The sequence below is a fragment of the Plectropomus leopardus genome, chromosome 12 (genome assembly GCF_008729295.1).
Source record: "Plectropomus leopardus isolate mb chromosome 12, YSFRI_Pleo_2.0, whole genome shotgun sequence".
Taxonomy (NCBI): domain Eukaryota; kingdom Metazoa; phylum Chordata; class Actinopteri; order Perciformes; family Serranidae; genus Plectropomus; species Plectropomus leopardus.
The window spans coordinates 8,429,176-8,451,797 of NC_056474.1; the positions used below are offsets into that span (position 1 = coordinate 8,429,176).

At 39.4% G+C, this 22,622-nt stretch overlaps 1 protein-coding gene across 4 annotated transcripts in view; it reads left to right on the plus strand.

Moving 5' to 3' along the window:
* The first annotated feature begins 10,895 nt into the window (after positions 1 to 10,895).
* Positions 10,896 to 22,622, plus strand: part of LOC121951410 (pituitary adenylate cyclase-activating polypeptide type I receptor-like) — a 33,678-nt gene continuing 21,951 nt past the window's right edge. For all 4 annotated transcript variants that reach the window (XM_042497722.1, XM_042497723.1, XM_042497724.1 and 1 more), the window contains exons 1-3: positions 10,896 to 11,076; positions 15,689 to 15,851; positions 19,674 to 19,770. In XM_042497722.1, coding sequence (XP_042353656.1) covers positions 15,810 to 15,851; positions 19,674 to 19,770 — 139 coding nt within the window. In that variant the 5' untranslated portion in view covers positions 10,896 to 11,076; positions 15,689 to 15,809. The remainder of the gene's footprint in view (positions 11,077 to 15,688; positions 15,852 to 19,673; positions 19,771 to 22,622) is intronic.

The following is a 22,622-nucleotide window of genomic DNA, read 5'->3' on the forward strand; positions in this document are numbered from 1 at the left end:
ACAGTGACATCATCACTTATTAGTACTAACCTCTGTTTGAATAAATCAGCTTGGTAATTTTTCTGTTGGTTGCAGCAGGATGACCTATAACTGCGGTAAAAGACCACAGAATTGATCTATGGCTCGTTTCTTTTGCTACAGTCTGTAGCTCACTTCACCTCAGTACTTTTATTCCCTCCTGTGTTATCTACAGGAAGAGCACTAATAATAGGCTGTGAGATTTGGAAAAACTATTGCTTCTATTGTACCTTTAAAATCCCCCAGCAGCAGATATTAATGGTCAGTGATTATTGTAAAACTGCAAACTATTTGTCATGTTTGTGAACATTGTGTTATTTTTGTTTCTTTTTTCTGGTAATGTGGATTTTATCCTGCTAAAACTTAATGTCCTCTGGTTGGTGCAAGTGTAAGAAAAAGAGAAAACTCAGTTTTAATGTCTGTTTTTGCTTACAGTCTTTATACATCTCTCTTTTTCTGTCAGATCTAAAAGGAAAAGACTGCCGTCTTAACTCTGCACATAACCAACAAATACTGTATATGTAAAGCACTTCAGACTCTTTTGGTCTCCATGACAACAGGGACGTTTTGTTCCTTTTTTTTTAATGCAGTGGGAGCTGCATCCATACTGTGCGTGACTGACAGAAGTGTGCTATTTAAAACGGCTTTGTACTTTTATTCTCAAACATTTCTACTTTTTAGCAAAGACGAGAAACATTTTGGATGCGACACAATATACATTACTTAAAATCATTATCTCAAATTCTACCAATACTTTAATAATGCGTGGTTCTCTTTAGGCACAGAAACCGGATGGTTAGAAATAGAAAAAGATCATTATCCTGGTCGAAAATGTACCAATGGCTCTATTTAAAAGGAAGAAGGAAACAAAAAACGCTTCTCATGGCACTATCTCAGCAGGAAACACCGTGATGGTGGTAAAACGACCCCCTTCACCTCCAGATGACAAAGTCAGCTCATTTACATAACTCTAGAAATGCTGAAATGATAGTAACGTGGTTATGTTTAGGCATAAAAACCACTTAGCTATGGTTAGAAAAAGTTTTGGCTTAAAATACAGTGTTGGTGGCACAATTCCAATTGGAAACGCAGTGCTGGCCTGGTAAAAACAAAAACAAAAAAAAACAAGTCCTTTTCTTGGCACTATTCTAGCAGACAGCGCAGCAATGGCTCTGTAAATAACAACCACTTTTTTAAGGCACTATCCCTGCAGAAAACTTAGCAATGGCCTGAAAAAGATCACTTTTTGCAGCATTATCCAGGCAGAAAATGCAGATGTGGCGCAGTTAAAAAAAACACCCCCTTTTCTTGGCAGTATCCAAGCAGAAAAGCAGCAATTGCTCTGTGAAATAAAGGGGAGGGGGGTGCTTTTCATGGCACTATCCAGGCAGAAAAGGCAACAATGGCTCTGTAAGAATGATAACTATCCCCACTGAAAATACTGTGATGACTCACTAAAAACAACAAGTTTTGCTTTGGTATCACCATCTACCATCCCATTCACCTCCTCATGATATTATCAGCTCATATAGGTCACTTTGGAAACATTAATGTGATTCGCATGAAACATGTATTCATGGTTTGCAGAAATGTAGAGTGCCAACATTTTCTTTTGGCGACTGGGCTGGATCACCAACAAGTAGCATTCAGTAACAACTCTGTGATGGAGCCTCGGGTGATTCATGAGATTTCAGTCATCAGAAAAAGGCCAAATGGTCATTGTAGCGTATTGAAAGCTCCAGCTGGGTGAACAAAGCCCGGAGGTTGCGCAGCTGGCTTTCACTCGCCTTATAATTAGTTGTCTAAAGCAGAATGACAGTGATTACTATGTCTCACATGGCAACCATTAATCAGCAGAGCAAGTGAAAAGTGATCTTTGTTCATGCATAGACCTGTTCGACTGTAGTCTGAGGATGTTGTTAGTAAATGTTTAGAATGACAAGCGGTAGTGTAGAAACCCTTGACAAAAATATAAAGCAGAACTGATAAAAGATGGGGAAAAACTATCGCAGATTTTGCAGCAGAAGAAAAGTTTCAGATTTACTCACAGCGACGTCATCTAAATAAATGTGCATTTAGCCAAATTATTCACGGATGGTGAGAATTACCCATAATTGTCTCCCTCTCAACTTTAATGTGTGCATGACGTGCACAATGTTTCAAACAAACCATTAAGTTTAGATACAATCTGGTAAACGCCATTTAGAGGAGTTTGTGACGCTGTTGCCTGACTTCATTAGTGAGGCGATGACTAAGAAATAAGAGTCATAGTGGTGAAAACAAAGACACCAATGCCATAGTGTTTTGGAATAAACAGATCCACGCTGCATATGAAATTAAGGTTCTTAAAAGGGTTTCATTTCCTGTTTTTTTTCCTGATTTTCGGTGTTACAGGCATTTCCATATCAATGTCCTGCTATTGTGTTTGTCTCTTTTTGTTGCTGAAAATAGGATTCCTCCCTCTTCAGCACTCTCAAGTGTTTTCAACCAAAACCTTTTTTCAACCTTTTGTGACTTTTTAACATAAAACAGGTGTGTGTGTGTGTGTGTGTGTGTGTGTGTGTGTGTTCCAACATCAGTATTTTGTGGAATATCAGAGAAACGATCAACCATAACCTCATTCATCTCTTTGTTTACAATGCTAGCAGTGAAGGGAAGCAGAACCTTGAGCCAATTAATCCCTCATGTTGATCCTCACATATTTTGGCATGATCCATGTTTTTAATCAACTTGAGAAAACAAAGAGTTTGCATACAACAGATGTCTCACAAAAAACAATGTGGTGAAATTCAAAAGCTCATCACGAAAGTTTTCAAAATGAAAACTTACAGAGGCATGACTGTCTTTCATGAACTTAAATATGTGATCGCCCTGACAGATCAGTGTATTGTAAATTCAGAAAACACATGCAATCAGACACAACACAAGCAAATAAACAAACAAAAAGTTAGATTTTATAAATATAATTTTGATATAAGCTCTTTTTTTTTTTTTTGCTCCTTGTACCAGCAAGGATAACTATGTACATGCATGCATTCATTTTTGCCAGTTGACAACAACAGTTAATCAACAGTCTTTTGGTTCAGGACCAATCTTTTATTACTAAATATTGAGACATCTGTGAACCCATTTGGATGTTAAATGAAATACCACCTCATGCAAGAGTAAAAAAAATTTTGCAATAAATGGGTTTTTTTTTAATTGACATGTTTCCATTAGGCATATATTATATTCCCAATTTCTGTTTTCCCAATGTGAGGGTTGATGGAAACCTGCCTTTTGTAACATCTCAGTATACAGTATTTTTAAAAAGAAGAGATAGCTTTGTCCTGTGTAGTAGTGCTGTGCATATTTAGGCCTAAAAATGGCATTTGTTCTCCTTCATCTGCCTTTATTACTACTGCTGCTTAGATTGCAACAGTGGAAATGCCTGAACACGGTAACTATCAATAAATACAATAAACACACACTCATACACACTAAAATCTCCCCTACTGAGTCTTCTGAGGCATGATTTGCCGTTCTCCTCTCCCACACCAGTGAAAGGACCTCGTGACGACATGTGTCATCCATTACAGAACATTTCGTTGAGCTGCTTTTCTTTTTTTCTTTGACAACCTGCAATTATATCAGCATGCTCTGAGAAGTCAATCCACACTGCCAGCCGCACATTAAAGGCAATCAAAAGCTTTTGAGCGGACTTGTCAGGAACAAAATGGAGGTCCAGGCCCTACACTGTCATGCCGACACAGACTTCAGAGCGTGCCTCTTAAAGACCCTTTAAACATCATGAAAGTCTCTATGTGTTACATATCAACCTCAATATATTATTTTCAGATTACAGTTAATAACTTGGAGTTGAAGAGTCCTGAAATAATGACATTAGCATGTGTGTATTTGCAAGAAGAACAGATATATTGTGCTGTTTAGCTTAAGAAAAGTTATTGAACAGTTTAGGCAATTATTAAAAAAAAGTGACCAAATGAGACAATTCATCTTACGTAGTGGTGGTATTTTGTTGCTTGGTGCTATTGCCTCATAAAATTAACAACACATTTCCCACAAGCTATGTTGTGTCCCTCAAACTGACTGGCATTCCTCCACATGCATTTGTTTTTAAGAGCAAGAAAGAGGGCGAGAACTCGTAACTGAGAATTTTTGCTCATCTCACCATCTGCCATTGTGAGAAAACATTACGTCCTTCTATGCTCGAGGATCAGCAGCCTTCTTCCTCTTCCTCCTCTATTTTCTTTTTTTTTTTTTTTTGTGCCATAAAGCGATCCAGCGGACCTCCTGAGAAATCTTAACCCTGTAGAACACGAAATGTAGTGGCTAGGCCGGCTGAAGCTGCCAATCGTCTTGGCAGTGATCTCTTTGTTTGTGGTAATTTTGTTAGTTTGTCAAAAATAATGGTGGTAATGAGTTGTTAATGTTAAAATGCTTCACATAGGACATTTAATATTTAAAAAACACCTATTCCAATGACAACAAATAAAGGCAGCTAACTAGAAAAAAAATGATATTTATCTAAACTCACAGCAGCATGTAACTGCTATATTTTAGGCCAATTGTTTGTGTCACAATGTGAAAACTAGTGTGAAAGAATTTTACCATCTCAGCAACCAAGTGTTTGGAAACTGCAGAGACTAATGTCACTATGGTAATTCATGTTACTTGAAGACATGCCCTTTTCTTCAAGAAAAAAAAACTCCACACAGAGTAGCGGGAGCATTTTGTAACTAAAAGGTGCCCAGTGGGGTTTTCTTATGAAGACAGAAAGTTTACATTCAGAGTCGCTCACCAAACATCAAATGCATTTCTGTTAGCATACAACATTTGCAGAGCTGTTTTTTGATATTTTAAATCCTGCATTGTTTTAAATTGTGTATCTGCGTACTGGTTAACACTCTCTATGGCTCAGGAGGTAGAGCGGGTCTTCCACTAATCATACTATCAACGGTTTGATTCCTGTCTCCTCTGGTCCACATGTTGAGTTATCCTTTTGGAGAGATACTGAACCCTGAATTGCTCTGTGTTCAAGCTGAGTAGCATGTTGTACCTTGTATGGTAGCTGTGGCCAGCAGTGTGTGAGTGTAAGATTTAGACAAAAACAAAGTAGGCGGCGGTGGCAACATGGTTTCATCATAAGTTGTTACATATTGACGCTTTACAGTGAATTTCTGCGTCTACATATTAAGCACTATGTATCATTTTGATTCTGCTATTGATGTTCCAGGATACCGCTACCATGATGTCAACACAAGCACATGGTGGGATTATGCTGCACATGGTTACGTGTAGGCAAAAAAGCATATGGCCACCAACAACAGGAAGCAAACACCACGCTCCTGCATGAAATTCCAGGGTTTGTTGGACCCATCCACTACCCTTCCCAACCACCCGACCTATAGGCACCTTTGTACTCATTATAGTACGTCATTACCGGCAGCGTTTCACCCTGATGCTGTCCAGCAGTGTATCATGCTCCCACGGCAGGTGCCGTGTAATAACACTGTGAATGGTTCTGTCCAGCTGCTTTCTCAGTCGATATAATCCAGCTGCATATCATGCAGATGTAAAAGCTGGCTTTTGGCGTTTGAATCTTATGCCAAAAGTACTGCAAAAGCAACAGTATTTGACGATTTTGGAATGAGAACGGGCTGGTGGAAGAGGGACTAATAATGAATCTTTTAATGGACACAGTGTTGTAAACGGCAGTGGTCTGTGAGGCCATGAAACACACTGTGACGTTGACAGATAATTCTTTTCTGTACGTTAGAATTCTTTTCTATTCTGCCATTTTTAAAATGTCTTCATCATCTCCTATAGTCATATCTCGCTTGAACCGCGCAACTATTCACTGCCCCCACGATCTGCAGTGGCAGTGGTCCGTTTCATCTCTATCCATAACTGTTCAGAATATGTGCACAGTCCTTAGGCACACCTGAGAGGACAGCTACAATATTGTCATGCTCCTTTTTGTGTTGGATTTCTATGTTAAAATTTTGGGCCACAGGAGCCCAGAGCATCAGTCAGTATTTACTATCACACATCCAATTTAGAGACAAAACACCAAGCAAAGCGACGGTGGAGGAGGTTGCAATAATTTACATTTTAATGGAGGCTGTGTTGTAGATGGTGGTGGTCTGTGAGGCCGTTAGATACATCTTGATATGTGGACGGGGAATTCTTTACACTATATTGCTGATTTAAGTGATTAAAAAGGTGAGAAAATGAAACAAATGTAAAAAATTCTTGAGTTTTAAATTGTCCCATGAAACTCAACTTCTCTTTTATCTTCTGTCGACAGAGCCCTGCCTTTTTCTCATATGCATAGCTTATTGATTAATCCTCTACAAGAGGGACACTCAGTGGGACACAGATATGTGGGAGGAGAATGACGAGGGGACGGGGGTTAGGACGAGGTCTAGTTCCCCACAGAGTCCTCTTGAGATGAGGTGGGTAGGTGGGCTTTGCACTCAACCAATTGATGCTTTCCTGTCAAGCTCTATCCAAGACGAGTCGCCATGGCAATCCAGTGGTCTGTTTGTTGCGTGATGGCAGAAGAGAGACAGACAGAGAGAGGGAGATGTGTCCTGTGGAGAACCTTATCGAGTGGCGGCCGATGGAGCATAAACACCGACAAGAGACTGACTTTTGTCAATAAACCAAAAAAACAACAAAACAAACTTTTTGGCAACAAAAAATCTATTTTCATCGTTATTTACGGTGTGTGTGTGTGTGTGTGTGTGTGTGTGTGCGAGCGTGCATGCATGCGTGTGTGTGTGTGTGTGTGTGTGTCTGCATGTGCATGCATGCTTGTGTGTGTGCAAGCGTGCGTGCGCTCTATGTGTTCCAGGTGCAGCTCACTGACTTTCTAATGACAGATAACTGATCACCTGTGTGAAGGTGTGGGCTGGATCGATACATGTAAGTGGCTCTTTTTGTTTGTTCGTCTTTTGATTTTATTTATTTGTCTTTTTGTAAACGAATGCTACTCTGTTTTATTTGTTGGTGTTGTTTTGTTCCTTACTTTCAAGTCGGTAGTAACACTGCACAACTGAGTATTGATTTGCTCATAAGATTCAAATCTTTAGGGCCTTTCTTTGCTTCCAAATGATCTTTGCGTAAAGAGCATGATTACTCTCTAAAGACATAGAAAGAGTGAAGGCTCAGGTGAAACCAAAAATGACACCTTTTAATCATTTAATCTTGAGGTATAAAGCTTTCTAGAAATTTGCTGTAGCCTACATACATTTTGCTAAAAAAAAGAAATTATCCCAAACCTAATCTAAATACTTGTCGTGGCAAAATAAGTCCACAAATGTAAATAAAAAATGAACTGCCAAAAGTACATTGAATGAAAAAACAAAAACAAACATGTTATCCAGGTAATTAGTCTATGCAATACAAAAATACATATAATTCAAAGGATGCTCCTCTACCTGATGTATCCCAGGCAAGTTTTTATTTGAAGTTTTCATTTGAATATAGGAAATAACCATCTCCAGTGTTCTGTTCTCAGCGTGGTGAGGCCGTTTAATAGCCAGAAGGTTGCTGGTTTGACCTTTGACACTGACAGACATTTCAATTATGATGTCAACCATCAATGTCACCGTGTCCTTGAGTTAATGCCTGAACCCTTGAATCAATTATTCTGTGCTGTGAACACAATGAGGATACTGTCTATGAATATATTCCAGAAAAAAATCAAAATTCAGACAAAAAGCATTTTTAATTTTTTTTGGCTTTCTCTGTTTCCATTCTGCTCACACACAGTTGTAATTATCACGGCAGCGTCAGACTGCTTTTGCCTCACTGCTTCGTCTAAAGTTCAGGCTGGAAGATGCAGCTGAGTGTTTTCCATGGAAACAAGCTTCAAATCATTGTCTTACCTGCTATTATGCCACAAAAATAGCCTGCAGATTGCTGACTGCAGTAGCAGAGAATTTTTGAATTTCTCTCAATGGGAGCATTTCCATGGATGTCCTTGAGGCCAGTAACAGTGTTAAAATGTTCTGGGAACAGCAGGAGACATGCGTCACTACCCTCCATCCAATCAGGCGTTTCCATGGATTATTGTGTCCTTTTTTTACTTCCAACATTTAATTTATTTTGATAGGGTGACTGTCTTCAAGTCAGTGATCAAAGCATTTCCTGTTTTCTGTTTTGTTCTACGGGAATATCCACATCGTGGCAGGGTTTAATACTTTTTATGCCTCATTGATTTATGGCCAACCCATCAAGAGAACCCAGCTGGGTGATCAATCACCGCAGCTCTCAGAACACTATCCTGCATATTGCTGCCACTGGAAATTGTCTCGCCTAGATCCAGGGGCGGGTTTAGAGACTGAATGAGGGGGCCAGACCGAGGCACAGTTTCAAAGAAGGGGGGTTAAAAAATGAATAAAAAATGTGTAAAGACTTATATTTAAAGCCTTGGTCCATGCCAGTGATGAGCTTTCAGTCACCACCCAAAGCTCACGACTATTTGTGAGCGTTGGGACCTAGATGGAGCATTAAATCAAAAGCTTTGCCTTCCAGCTTAGCTCCTTTTCCCCCGCAAAAAATCTGGCTCAGCACCCACATCATGACACATCATTCTGCCCTCACTCGTGAACAAGATACTTGAACTCCTTTGTTTGGAGCAGTAACTCTCCCAACCCAGAGCGAGCCATCCACCATTTCCAGCAGAGAACCATGGCCTCAGACTTGGAGGTGCTGACTCTCATCCTGACTGCTTAACACTCACCTGCAAACCACCCCAGTGCATGCATGATGAAGCCAACAGAACCACATCATCTGCAAAGATGCAAATCTAAATATGAAGGAATTTCATTAAATAGCTTCTGTTTGGGACTCCACATAGCCTACAGCCATGGCCAGATTGCGAGGCAACTGGCCCCTGGACACAGACATGTGAGAGGCCCCCCCAACCCTATAGCGGAGCAGATAGAAAATGTCTACAAACATCTCTGTGATCATGTTTGCAGAGCTTTTTAGTTTTTAGCAGGTTTCTTTGTCATTTTTCTCTTTTTGGCCATGCATTTCCTTATGGTTGTTTTGTGTCTCTGTTGTAATTTTGTGTTTCTTTTGTTTTGTGTCTCTTTTTTTGTGTCTCTTTGCGGCTGTTATGCATCTTTTGTGGGTGTTTTTTGTCCCTTTGTTGTCATTTTACATCTATTTGTTGTTGCTGTTTCTTTGTTATTTTTGTTTCTTTGAGGCCTTTTGCATCTACTTGTGGTCTCCTTGTGGTCACTTGCTGTGTCTCGTTGTGGTTGTTTTTTTCCTCTGTGGTATTGTTCTCTTTTGCTTTGTGTCTCTATCTTTTTGTCTTTTAATGGCTGTTTCTTTGTCATTTTTGTCTCTTTGAGGCCTTTTGCATCTCCTTGTGGTTGGTTTATGTTTCCTTGTGTTTGTGTGCTGCATGTCTTTGGGCTTGTTTTGTGTTTTTGTATGAATTTTTCTGTCGCTTTTGTTTTGTGTCTCTTTGTTTTGTGTCTCTTTGAGGCCATTTTGCATCTTCTTATGGTTGTTTTGTGTCTTTTGGTGGACTTTTTGTCCCTTTGTAGTTGTTTTGCATCTCTTTTTAGTTGCTGTTTCTTTGTTGTTGTTTTTTATCTTTCTCTGGCTGTTTGCATCTCCTTATGGTTGTTTTATGTCTCCTTGTGGTCTTTTTGTGTCTCTGTGGTAATTTGTGTCTCTTTTGCTTTGTGTTTCTTTATGTCTTGTTGTGGCCGCTTTGCATCTTCTGGTGGTTGTTGTCTATGATCATTTTGCATCTCTGTAGTTGTTTTTGCATGACTTTGTGATTGTTTGGCCTCTCATTGTGGTCGTTTTATGTCTCTCTGGTAATTTTGTGATAATTTGGTATCTCTTTGTGAGCATTTTGTGTATCTTTGTGCTTGTTTTGAATCTCCTTGTGGTTGTTTTGGGTCTTTATGTGCTTGTTTTATGTCTCCTTATAGTTAGTTCTCGTCTCTTTGTAGTTGCTTCGTATCTCATCGCGTCATTTGGCCTCTGTGGCCATTTTGCATTGGTTTTAGTACCAGCGTGCATGTTTTGTTGTTTCTCTTTGAGATCGTTTTTCATATTTTTAGTGTCTTTTGTGGTCATTTTGTGTCTCTTTGTAGCCATTTGATTGACTTACCAACAAAAAAATAACAGCCACTTTATACAGAGACTTTTGATCAGTCCTGTTGAGATTGAATTAAAGCAGCTCTCAGTGTTCAGATTGTTGTTTATTTTCAGATAAAATGTTGTAATGGACTTTTGCTTTGAGTCCATCATGCCCTGGGGCTGTTGTTTGGTCTCTGTCCGTGGTGCTGAAAGTAAACAAGATTGCCAGCGGCAACACATGACGCTACAAATCACTTTTATGGGAACATGGCTGCTTTTTGGAATAAAATGTCACATTACAGCTTGACTAACCGGTATTTTGGATTACTGCGGAACACAGGTGGGAATTCAGATGTTAAACTTTTGACTAAATGTGAGTCATACACATCAAGGGGTCGACTCAGTGCATCACAAATTGCACCCAGCAGGGAACCGGACCTTGTGCCTTCTGACGCGTCTGAGCGGCCCAGGCGCAAATGTCAGAATTTTATGAATAGTTTCTTGTCTATAACAAAGTCCCACGCATGAAGACACGTTTTATTCCCTTTCAGTAAAACACCCCAGTGTCCAGACTTATTTTTTAAAAACATGTCTCCCCCTCCAGCGGCATTTGTAGACTGAACTGTTGTCTCACTTTGTTGTCCCTGTGTCTGACGAGGTGCGAATCCCGAAGGAGCTGACTTCCCCCTCCTCCTCCTACTCCTCCTCCTCCTCTTCCTCCTCCTCCACATCGTCGTGGTGCCGCAGCAGCAGCAGCCAACGCGGTGAGTGCGTCCTGCAGCAGCAGCAGCAACAGCAGCAAAGGCACCTGTCGTTTTCCGGACGACCGTTTCGGGAGTAAAGCAAGGTGTTCTCCAAAAAGAAAATCATAGCGGTGGGGATCCGTGTATATCGATGGCTTCATGTGCAGATATTCCCGCCTGTGAAAATTACGCATCGGTAAGTTCTCTTTGACTTGTTTTGTACGCTGCGAGCTTTTACTCACATCTCTGGCTTTCGCTGCGGAGGAGCAATTAGGAAGGCTTTCACTGAACCCAAGGATATATGTGTTTTTTTTTTCTTGTTTTTTTAAAAGCAGATTTCTCTCTTAAATGACAAGAGCTGGGGGTGAATTTCGTCTGAGTGTTCTGTAGGTAGACGCTTTTCTTGCTGATGTTTTCCATGTGCAAAGCGAAGGTCATCCACATGCACTGATGAATTTAACGTTAAGGGGGGAAAGGCTGGGCAAAATTAGTGTATTGATTGTGCACCACCAAGGGGGAAATCATTTGTCACTCATTGATTGTAATTCAGACTGTTGCATTTTTCTTCCACAAAGCGTTTGTGACATTTTGGAAGCAGTAATTTAAATCAATGACTCTATAGATAAACTGTTAATCCTGTAATGCAGCCTAAAGTATGGCCTTTATGGCACAGAAACATCAACTGAACGTATTATCAAAGCTGCCAAGAACTGATGATTTTCATGGCTGCGTGACTGCACACTGACAGACATGCAATCCCCCTTTTACAGGCATTAACAGGCTTGCATTTGGGTTAATTGGAGGCGTTCTCCTGTCTTACTGGGATCGTTTTAAAATGAAGATGAATTATTAATGCAGCACAATGTTCAGAGGAATTCAACACAGGGGAAGGAAGCTGATGCGTTAAGACAGATCTTTAAAATTCCCTCTACAGCGGAGATGAATCATTAAGGAGAGCTTCTTGTTTTGTTTGGGTTTTTTTTTCTGTATCTGCAAGCAGTGTAATTCATTTACACTCAGTTACACAACCCAGTGATCCCTGTGCTAATTTTAGTCAATGTGGTTCCTAATCTTCCCATCAAGGGTTAGAATCTGTTCTCTTGGGTGTTCCTCACTAGTTTTTTGGTCAAGTTCTGTGGCAAGTTCAGCCAATATTTATGATTGGAAATCCCCATGAAAACGTTTATATCCATGTGTCTTTTATTTAAGTACTACTGGATAAAATAAATAACATTTTGAAGCTCATTTCATGCCCACCATAGAAGGAGAAGGCAGTTTTACTAAGCTCTGTGCGCACCCTGAGGAAATTTAAAAGAATGCTTTTTGAAGAAAAAGTGCAATAGTTGACGGTATGAAAGTATAAAATGCTGGAGAAATAGATAGGTAGTTTACCTAACCATGCTTTGGCAATGAATAGTAATGTGCATTTTTCTGCTCTGATGCCAATTTAGGAAAAAAAAAAAGTTTTTTAAATAGGGATGAGACTTCATGCATGTAAATTACATCACCATAGTCTACAGTGCAATTCTCTTTCTGGCCTCCAATGAAAAACATAATCTAAACGAAACAAAAAAAACTGTTTTGGTCAAAGTTTTCATTAAACAGTTGTTCACGCTGCACATTATAAGACAACTTCCCATTCTGAGATATTTGTAGAAAGTGACTCTTTTAATACCAGCCCGTTCTCATTCTGAAGTCATCAAATACTGCTGCTTTCCCAGTGATTTTGGCATAAGATGCCGACACCAAAAATCACCTTTCACAACTGTATGATACGCCACTGGACGGCATCAGCTGAGAACACCACCAGACAGAACCATTCACAGTGTTATGATGCTCTGCTGGACAGTCGGTCAGCACTTACCACAGCAGCATGACACACAAACAGCCAGCGTTAGTTAAAAATGTGGATCAACGAACCGTGTTGTATCCGCATTAGACACCGCTGGCTCAGGTTAAACCTAACATTCATGCCCTTGTTGGCTAATCGTAAGCATGTGATTTGTTGATATTCCAACTTCAGTAGCAGCATCCCAGAATGTCAGCAGCAGATGCAGAAGGTTACCTAGAGCTTAATATGTAGATGCATAAGAACAATGACAAAGCAGCGATATGTGACGACTTGGGGTGAGGAAGTGTTGTCAATACATGTACCTTCTAGGGGCTGGAATCACCAGAGGCCCTAAAATACAATATTATCAGGACACTTCAGTAACGATGCAATATTATTGCAATTTTAAACATGTTGTGATATGCTGATTATTGTGGTAAAATATATTGTGATTTGCGATTTATTACCTTTTTTCAGTTGCAAAATTATGTCTCAAAAGGAAAAATTATTCAGCAAAATGTATCTAGTGGACTGAAAATGCAATTTATTTCAATATTTTAGTAGGCTACTGAGAGTTTCATTTGCATTGTAATATTCATAATTTATAAGATTAATAATAAAAAAAAACAATGTAGGGTTCGTGTAATGATTTGATATTTCCACACAAAAATATCCTAATACTATGCTGTACCCCTAGTCCCTTCTAGTATTAAAATAATAGGATCAGCTGTCTTAGAGTGAGCGAGTCATATTTTTAGTCTTTTTGTTTTTTAAATTTAGGATCAGTTTTAGTTTGAACAATGAAACCTGCAAGAGCTTTATGGCTTGATTCACAGAGGGTGCCACTGTATAAATGACTGTGTCATCTGCGTACATATGTGTCTCGTCTGGGTTTATTCAATGATCTTTTTAGCTTACAAAAAAATTATAAAATTAGATAGGGGCTAAACTTGATCCCTGTGGGACACCTGTTTTTACTGCATATGATGCTGAGGTTTAGTTTTCTGCTGAGACATACTGAGTTATTTCAGATTCTCACAACATAGCTGCAATATTAATATGAAGGTATTGATTCAAATACATTGGATATTTGATTTTCTGGACCATTTAAATGTTCCCTAAATTCTCATCACTTTCTGCTCATATATCCAGTTCTGAGTAAAGAGCAAAGCAAAGACTCTCTTGCCTTCCTGCCCTCAGGATAGTTTTGATGTTTAGCCCCTTCTGCTGTTTCCTGCACCAGTGCTTCCTCAAAACCAAAGCCATATGGATTTGTTCTGGATCCCAAGGACTGTTTTTTGCCTCCAGCAACATGACTGCTGTGACATTTTGGGTTAAAGCGATTGAGAGAAATGGAGCTAATTGATACCATGTCTAGAAGGTAGATTTCTCTGTCTTCCTTGTGTGTTTTATGTTTAAATGTGCATTACAACAGTTTGATTCCTGCCCTACTTGACACATGTTATCCCTCGTCTATATCTGCGGGTTTTTCCTCTGAGCACGGCCTGTCCTATTACTTGATAAAGCATCCGAGTGATGCTTTAGAGGTAATTGGATTTGGTACTAGAGGGAAGGGACACAGAGAGGAATTCGTCTGTGTGTGTGCATGAATTAGCTAAGCTAGTTTATATGTGTTGTGTGTGTGTGTGTGTGTGTGTGTGTGAGTGTTATGTGTCTTCTGTGCTGGTGCTGGCCAGTGTGTTTTGTATTGGTGGTGAATCATTGTGTTTTCAGGAAGAAAGAAGGGGGGTTGGAAATTGAATGTGTGTGTGTGTGTGTGTGTGTGTGTGTGTGTGTGTGTGTGTGCATGCGTGCGTGTATTTTAAAGTCTTACCCATATAAAATCAGAAAATAGGGGGAAAATGCTCAGCACTATTTCCAGAATAACAGGTAACAACCCAAAATCCGAAGATACTCACTTCACATAAGAAAATAGAAATCAGTAAATTATTACAATACTTTAACGACTATTAGAACATTAAAATACTTGCTGATTAATTATTCTGTCAGTTCACTAATCAATTTATCCACTTATTTTTCTGGCTTTTCTTTCACCAGTTTAACATGTAGTAAATTTCAAAGGTAATATAAATATAAATAAATAAAAATATAAATTTACAAGTTCAAACATCCACCAATTGTCTTGATTCACAGACTAAATAATTTTTGGCATCTGTGGTTCCAGAAGTTAAAGTTTCATTTATTTTCCTTGTAGACATAAAACTCTCCTAAAAGCGACAGTAAAAAAAGATTAATAAGTGTGTCCAAAAATATCAGATTTTTTGAGGAGAAAGGTGAAGATACAAGCCTGTGTACATGAAAACTTCTTGGTGGCAGTTGGCTACAACCCTAACCCTTATTTATAGAGACCAAAACCATTCAGCCTAGGAGGGTGCAGCTTGGTCAATGGCAAGAAAGAAAAGTTTAATCCCAAGTAAAATCAAATTGGAAAGAATATAAAATGAAAATAATGGAAATGGAATAAGAGTAGATATATACTGTAATAAACTTGCAAATGTATTCACAGAAAATAAGAAGAATGGCATAAAATTAATGGAAAATCTGACAAAAATACTATATGTAGTATAAATGTTATAGAAAGTAACATTGGGGCTATTTTTAAGGACATTTTTGATATGACAATTGAGGATAAAAACACCACTTTGCAACTAGCATCTCAAAAGCTGAAACATTTTAACCACTATTCACAACAAAAGATATTCAATACAGAAGTTTCCGAAACACCACATCACACCACACATATCAACCACGAGTTAAGAATTTCAAAATATTAACATAATATTATACTAAATCACATCATAGTATATCTGCATTTTGCTTTTTGTATTCTGGCTCTCACTAATAGAATAAAATAACAGAGTCACACATTGTGACACGGTGACAACACTCTTGTTACGTTGTTGTTGTTGTTTGTTCTCTTACCAATCCTTTTTTTTCCCTGTGTGTTGTATTTCAGAGCCCTTGATGCTGAAGTGTGGTGACGCTGAGGGGAGCAATTTCAGTGCATCCCTGTGAACGCACACACCCCGATAAACACACACACATATTGTGGAGCCTTTTGGATACACACAGGAGACATGAGAGGCTACCTGCTGACTGCAATCTTTCTGCTGCCCTTGGTGAGTAGACTGTGTGCATGCATCCATGTATTGTGCACCACATGTGTAGGTGTGTGTGTGTGTGTGTGTGTGTGTGTGTGTGGGTGGGGGGGGGGGGGGTGTTCTGGAGCATACAGGAATGCGTAAGAGATTGAGTGTGTCTCCATCATCAGCCAGCTTTTTCTCTGCTTCAGATTTGGTTTATTTTCACATGTGTACTCTATGTGTTTGTGACAAGCGCTGGAAGCGTGGAAATCACCATATGCCGCATCAGCACATCAGCATACGTTACAGGTCCTGGATCAGCTCTCTGCTAAGACGACCGGCCGCCTGTTAGAACAATAACAGATGGCCCGGCTGACCAGAGCGCTGCCTATCCATCTGCTGTGACTCACTTTTATTAGCGGTCTCATTGAAATAAAAAGCAGAATGGAAGAGTTGTGCAAGATGTGTGGGAGGAATTATATCCAGCACTGCGATGCGGCACAGCAGCAGTTTCCCTGGTGAAGCTACACAGATACATAAATTGGTTTTGCTTTATGCAAAAATAACTGACATCATCCTTTATCAATGAACTTGACGATGATGTCTTTATACTTTTATACCAGCACCAGAATCAGTTTAATGACGGTTTCTAGGAAGACTGAAATTAATTCACAATGCGATCTTGCAGTTACTAACATCTCTTCTAACCTTTAAACCTTTTAACGCTGCCCCCTAACAAGTGCAACGGGTTCCTCCAGCTGACATCTCTGCACTGCGCCGTCTCAAGCTGACCTTCAGCAGCTGATGTGGCAGAGACATCTGTGGTGATGTACTTATTGTGTGTCAAACGGGTCTGTACGCCGGGCCAGTGGTCTGCGACGTCATATTGGAGTTTTATTATCTGTGCTGCATGCTGCTGTGGGAGCAACTGAGTTATCTGGCCCTGGAAAATAGAACCGGGGGGAGGGAAACATGGCTCTGCAGCTTCAAAATGGACGGTTTATCTGGACAGACATCTGTTCAATGGAAAAATGAAGAGTAACTGGGAGAAGAGATTGAGAAGCACAATTTAAAAATATTATTCATCTTTCCTTTGTCGTATGCAATGTTGTCATGAACGCTTTTTTAGCAGTCCTCAGTTGACCCAAGTTGGGAAGCACCAGCTCTTGGTAAATTCAAGCTTTCTTTGTTAAGTCCCCTCTTATTTCTGCCAGCTCATTTTGAATTTATTTAAGACTGGATCATTAAAATTTTGCATTTTGGGAAATATGCTTATTTGCTGTCTAGTGGAGAGTGAGATAAGAAAATTGATCCTGCTCTCTCCGCCCCCTTTAATATCAGCAGCCAACATATACTCATACAGTGGTTTGCATGATATCCAACAAATTAGCACCCCACGGATGATATCCATGATTACATCCCTGAGGTGAAGTTGCGTAATTAACGTGAAGTTATGGAGGTTAGCTTTAGAAAAGAAACATGGTGAGGACGTACACTAAAATGAGTTAAAGTTCACTCAGAGTTTACACCGTTTACACCATTTTTTATCCATCCAGCACCCCAAATTGCCTCCTTATTGACCACTCAGCACCGCTTCATTCTTTACTCCTGTCAGCGCACTCGCCATGTCATGTTACCAGCTCATCGTTACGTGGACTGTGATCAAATTTGAGTGCATTATTTTTCAGCAGGTTTTCATTAATTTTCACCCAGATAACTACATTTTTTCCTTGCTGAGTTCACAAAGAAGGTAACGGATATACAAGGCCAGCACTGAGAGGCTCAGGAGAAACTTCTACCCTCAGGATCTGACATGAGTTCACTGCGTAAGGGCTGATTTATGCCCTTTTTATGTACCAAAATAGACTGGTCTGTTTCAAACATTGTAAATGTCACTGTCCTCATGCTTCCATGTGTCCTTTATGACGGCATAGATACATCCAATAGCATCCAGTGGCAATAGAGGGCAGATCAAAAGTTTCAGTTGACAACAAACAAGGCGACGCTGGAGGAGGTTATAATAATGTGCCTTTTAACGGAGGCAGCGCTTTAGGTCTGAGGCTGCCCAAGAAATAGTTGGACACATAACCCCATCATGAAACAGCAAACATCAGCTACAGCTGCTCTCTCTTCAGGAATAGAAACAATGTGTCTGTGTGTGAGGTAGAGTGAGGTGTAAATGCAGGGTGTATTCTGCCGTTGAATTTGAAAAAAACAGTAAAAACCAAGTGTAATAATAGTAAAATAAAACCAAAACCTGAAATAATAAATACTGTCATACAGGCTTATCTGCACTTGTGCCAAACAGATATTAGTCCTGCATCCAATTATTTCTAATTTCTGGGAAGTCTACCATATGTATTGGCTCCTCGCTGGTTACCTGCTGCTTAGCAACATGGGTGCTTGCTACGGTTAAAAAAAAAGGTTTTACTTTCAAGCAATGCCAATGTCTGTTTTATTAAATAATATCAAACACTATTGACGACATGAAAAAGTGGCTCCTTCAATAGCTGTTTTTTGTGTTTGTTTGGCTAGCGTGGATTCTGTCCAGCGTCCAGTATTTGTTGTCTGGAAATGGAATCGTACCAGGATCTAGATTAAAGATGGCTCTGATGATGTTTCACGTAATTCACGCAGTGTTTAAAATTCTGCCCACGTGCAGCAGGGTAAAGAAAGGAAGTGAATCATGGGACATCTTCACAGTCTGTTGATGCCCCATCTTATCTCGGCAGAGAGGCCTGGAGTGAATTCATAACGGAGGGCAGAGAGCGAGAGCGATGAGTCAGCCATGGCTCAGAGGGCTGGGACATATTACACCTATCAGTTCACTGAGTGAAGGAGGAGGGTGCATGAAAGTTATGGGTGCAAAACAGAGATTGGCTTTAAGAGAGTGAGAGGGAGAGTTATAGATAAGTTGACATGCAGTAACTCTGCTACCTTTGGGTAAATAGTTTTTCTGACTGCACATTGGAACCAGGCAATGTTGTGTTTGTGAAGTGAAGCAGAATATGTGGGTGAAATACAAATTTAAGATAAACTTGGAAAAAGTTGTGTACCGATTTGATTGCTCAAAAGTGGATGTAAACTGGCAAATATCTGCAGAACCACAATTTGGAGCCTCCAATTACAACTCCCTCATCCACCAGTGTGTTAATCACAAGGCGAATAACAAGAAAAAAATGTTTTACCACTAAAATGACAAACACATGGTATCAGCCTGCCAGCATGTTTTCACGTCTGGGTGAAATTAAGGGTTTATTTAAACCAAACCAGAGTTGGTTGTTGTTTGAAGATGGTTTCTGAGACATTTATTTGTTTCTGTCAACTTTGAATAAAGTGTGTTTAATGTTGATAAAATAACTTTTTATTTAAATGGAGTCTGGTAGGTTTTGACGATAATGACATGGAGGCTGTTTCTCTTCCTCTTTAAGAAAAGGTCTGTCTATGTAGGGATCTTTTTTATGTTTTCAAGCACTTAAAATGATTATTCTAACATGGGCCAAAACAAGCACATTTGTGGACCTAAATTGAAAGTGCACAAATGCAATGCATTACATTGAAGCCTTTTCTGTTTCTGCAGCACTCTCACTCAATACTGGACCAATTTCAAAAAATGTTGTCCCCATTAGTCACTTAGACACAAAAACATGGCCTGAAAAATACAGAATTTAACCTTTAATGTCGCATAAAAAGTGTAATTTTGAATTTGGCAGATATTACTGTGTTTATATCGTACTTTTTGGCAAGAACAAGAAGCTGGTTATGAAATATTTTCAAGGCCTTTAACACTATTCTCCATGGTGCAGTGAATCATTATGGTTGACATTTATTGTGTGTGTTTTTGTTTATTTTCTCCAGGTGGCCTCAGAGTCCGAGCATTGTATAATCAAGCGTGAACATGAGAAATGCATGGAGAGGATCATGCTGCACAACCCCAGCGATGACCTTGAATTAGGTAAGTGAGGATTTGTCTGTGAGTTTATGTGTGTGTCTATTTTTGCAACCTCCTGTGTGTATAATTTGACATGAAGCCATTGGTTTTCATGGCTATGCCGCTGTGATCAAATTGTTTTTCTCCAGTTGCTCTGAAAACACAGAGCTGCTGATGAAAGTCATACATCTCCTAACTTTCCGGGAACAAGGGAAAAAAAAGGACTACTACTACTACTCAAACAAATTGGCATTTTTCAGTTTATGCAATCAGTGTTTGAAAAGGTCATAGAGGGACATGTGAGGATGAAAGATTGGTGCAGTTTTCTATCATGTTCATATTGCAAATACATCACCTTGACAGGCCGCTATACTGAACAGGCGACCATCCGGTGATACACAGATCACAAACCAAATGTCTGCCTGTAATGTCACGCTGAGCTGCTTTCACATTTCTCACGTTCCCGTTTCCAAAAAACAGTGGAAACTTGGTGTGTGATTCCAGGAAGCAATTATTTTCTTGGCTATGGATTGTGGTTTTCATTAGCAACTGCTGCCGGCCTCCCGCTGCTCTAAAGTCGCCAACAGACTGCATCTCCCAGACTGCACTGTGACTCACGGCTTCACTGACAGCAACGAGGCTCCGTGAAAAAAAACATGAAACATAAAAGATTTAGCGTGTAAGATAACAAGTTAGAAGAGGAGAGGAGCTCGTTTTTCATCTGTAGATCTTAAAGGTCGACCTGCAGTCTGCCTTCCTGTGTGCACACCAAACTGCTTGTGCACTTTTTAATGAGTTTTTATATGCAGGTTTTGTATTTTTAAATCTTTTTCATGTCAGGAAGATTAGAGCAAAGGTGCATGACTTTTAGTCAAGCATTTTGTTACCATTTTATTCCCCTCCTCTTCTGCAGCATGGTTTTGTATTGAGCCATGCATTTTTAGACCATATATCCACACGTGTTGACCTGTCTCAACCCTTTCACTGATCCTTGTTTCCTCCTTTCCCTTTAAAAGGAACCATTCTGTGTTTCTGCTGACAGCAAATCGTTGGAGAGGAAATAAAAACGCCTGGTTTGCAGAAATCAGACTCAGGGATTGAGAAAAACAGACCAGGGAAACAATAAATAAGAGAGGAGAAAAAGAGATACTTGTTTTAGTTTGGTCAGATGTGTTTTTTTCTGGATTTATCAAGATCCGCTTGATTTTTTTTTTTTTTGTTTTACCGATATATTTTTAATTGAAGTACTCTGGCTTTAGATTGATTTGCAGGCCATGTAAAAATGGCTAAATTATGATTCGCTGTCTGGTTTTGTAATTACCATCCAGCTGAATTTGGCGCAGTGCAAAATAAAATTATGACATAAAATGGCCTGTGCACTATGTTTATTATTTCATAACTAAATCATCTTCAGTTCAGAGCTTGTCTAAAGCTAGATGAGACTACACACTACAGAAGAAGATATTTGAATACTCTTTAAAATGTTTTAAATCTAGAAATGACTTATTAGTTCATCAACAAAACGTTGATCTGTGATTTTGACTATCAATTAATGTTAAGTAATTTTTCCATTTCGCACTTTCTCCAATGTGAATTTTTTTTTTCCCCCGTTTAATATATAGACGTATGAAATAACACATAGCCATTCTGAACCTTTGAGTTTGGCGTTTGGCCTCTTGGTTTTTGGGAGCGAGAGGTGACAATGTTTGGATGAGAGGGTGAAACTAGATAAACAAGGGTGGATCTGATTCATATACTGTGGCGATGCCTCACAAACAGCCTGTCATGAGGCCCCGCCCCTCATGTGCATAACTGCAGGCATGCTGCCTTAATGAAATGAAAACATCTAAGACATGTAACATGTAAAAACCACCCCCATACAGATGTCATGCCTGTTGAAACTAGTTATAGACTGAAGCCATGTTTTGTACCAGACTGTAAACATGTTTATTTCTGCTGTAAAGTTGGGCATTTTTACATAGGGGTCTACAGAGACTGCCTTGTTTCTGGAGCCAGCCTCAAGTGGCTGTTTAAGGAACTGCAGTTTTTTGCACTTATGCATTTGCTTTATTATTCAGCCCTGGAAGTTGCTCCTTTTTTTAAAAAATTATTATTATTATTATAACTATTTTCTATTTAAAATCTTTGTGTGTTTTGGACTGTTGGTCAAACAAACAAGACATTTATTTTTTATCTTCTTGGCTTGTAGGAAGTTTTTTTTCCACTATTCACTGATATTTTATAGACAAAGCAACTAATCAGGAAACTAATTAACAGAGATAGTAATGAGAGGATTTGCAGTCCCACTTAAAACTTAGGCTGTTGCTATTAGCACCCAGGTGTGTGTAGCCAACAATGCTATTTGCACCCAGGTTGGATATCCTGAGTGTCAACTTCTAAATATGATGTTAACCCAAACCGGTCTGTCCAGTGTGGATTCGGCAGCTTTGTACTAAAAAGTGGGAAAAAAAGCTAAGTCTAAAATTAATAAACCAGTGATGACTTATCTGGGACTCAAACCCCAGTCTTCAGGGCAAAAGTCCTTTGCTTGGCATTCATCCATCATGTCTTATTTTTCCATTGACTGTGGAGCGTTTTGTACTATGTGACTTTCTGGTAGTACATTTGTGAGATTTATCTCATAAGTTTATCATGTTTATTCTCAGAGAATATCTGAAATTGGCTAGTATTGGCCCTATCCATGATCCATGAGCCAATCACAGCACACAGTGAGATCCATAAAAATTTGTCGTAGGAATGGTTGGACATAGACAAAGACACTGCATACATTTTGTAGCTTGTTCTGTCCTTCTTAAGCTATTTGTAAGATTCTAATAAAAGCAACTTCATTACATTTAGATGCAGATCTTTCTATG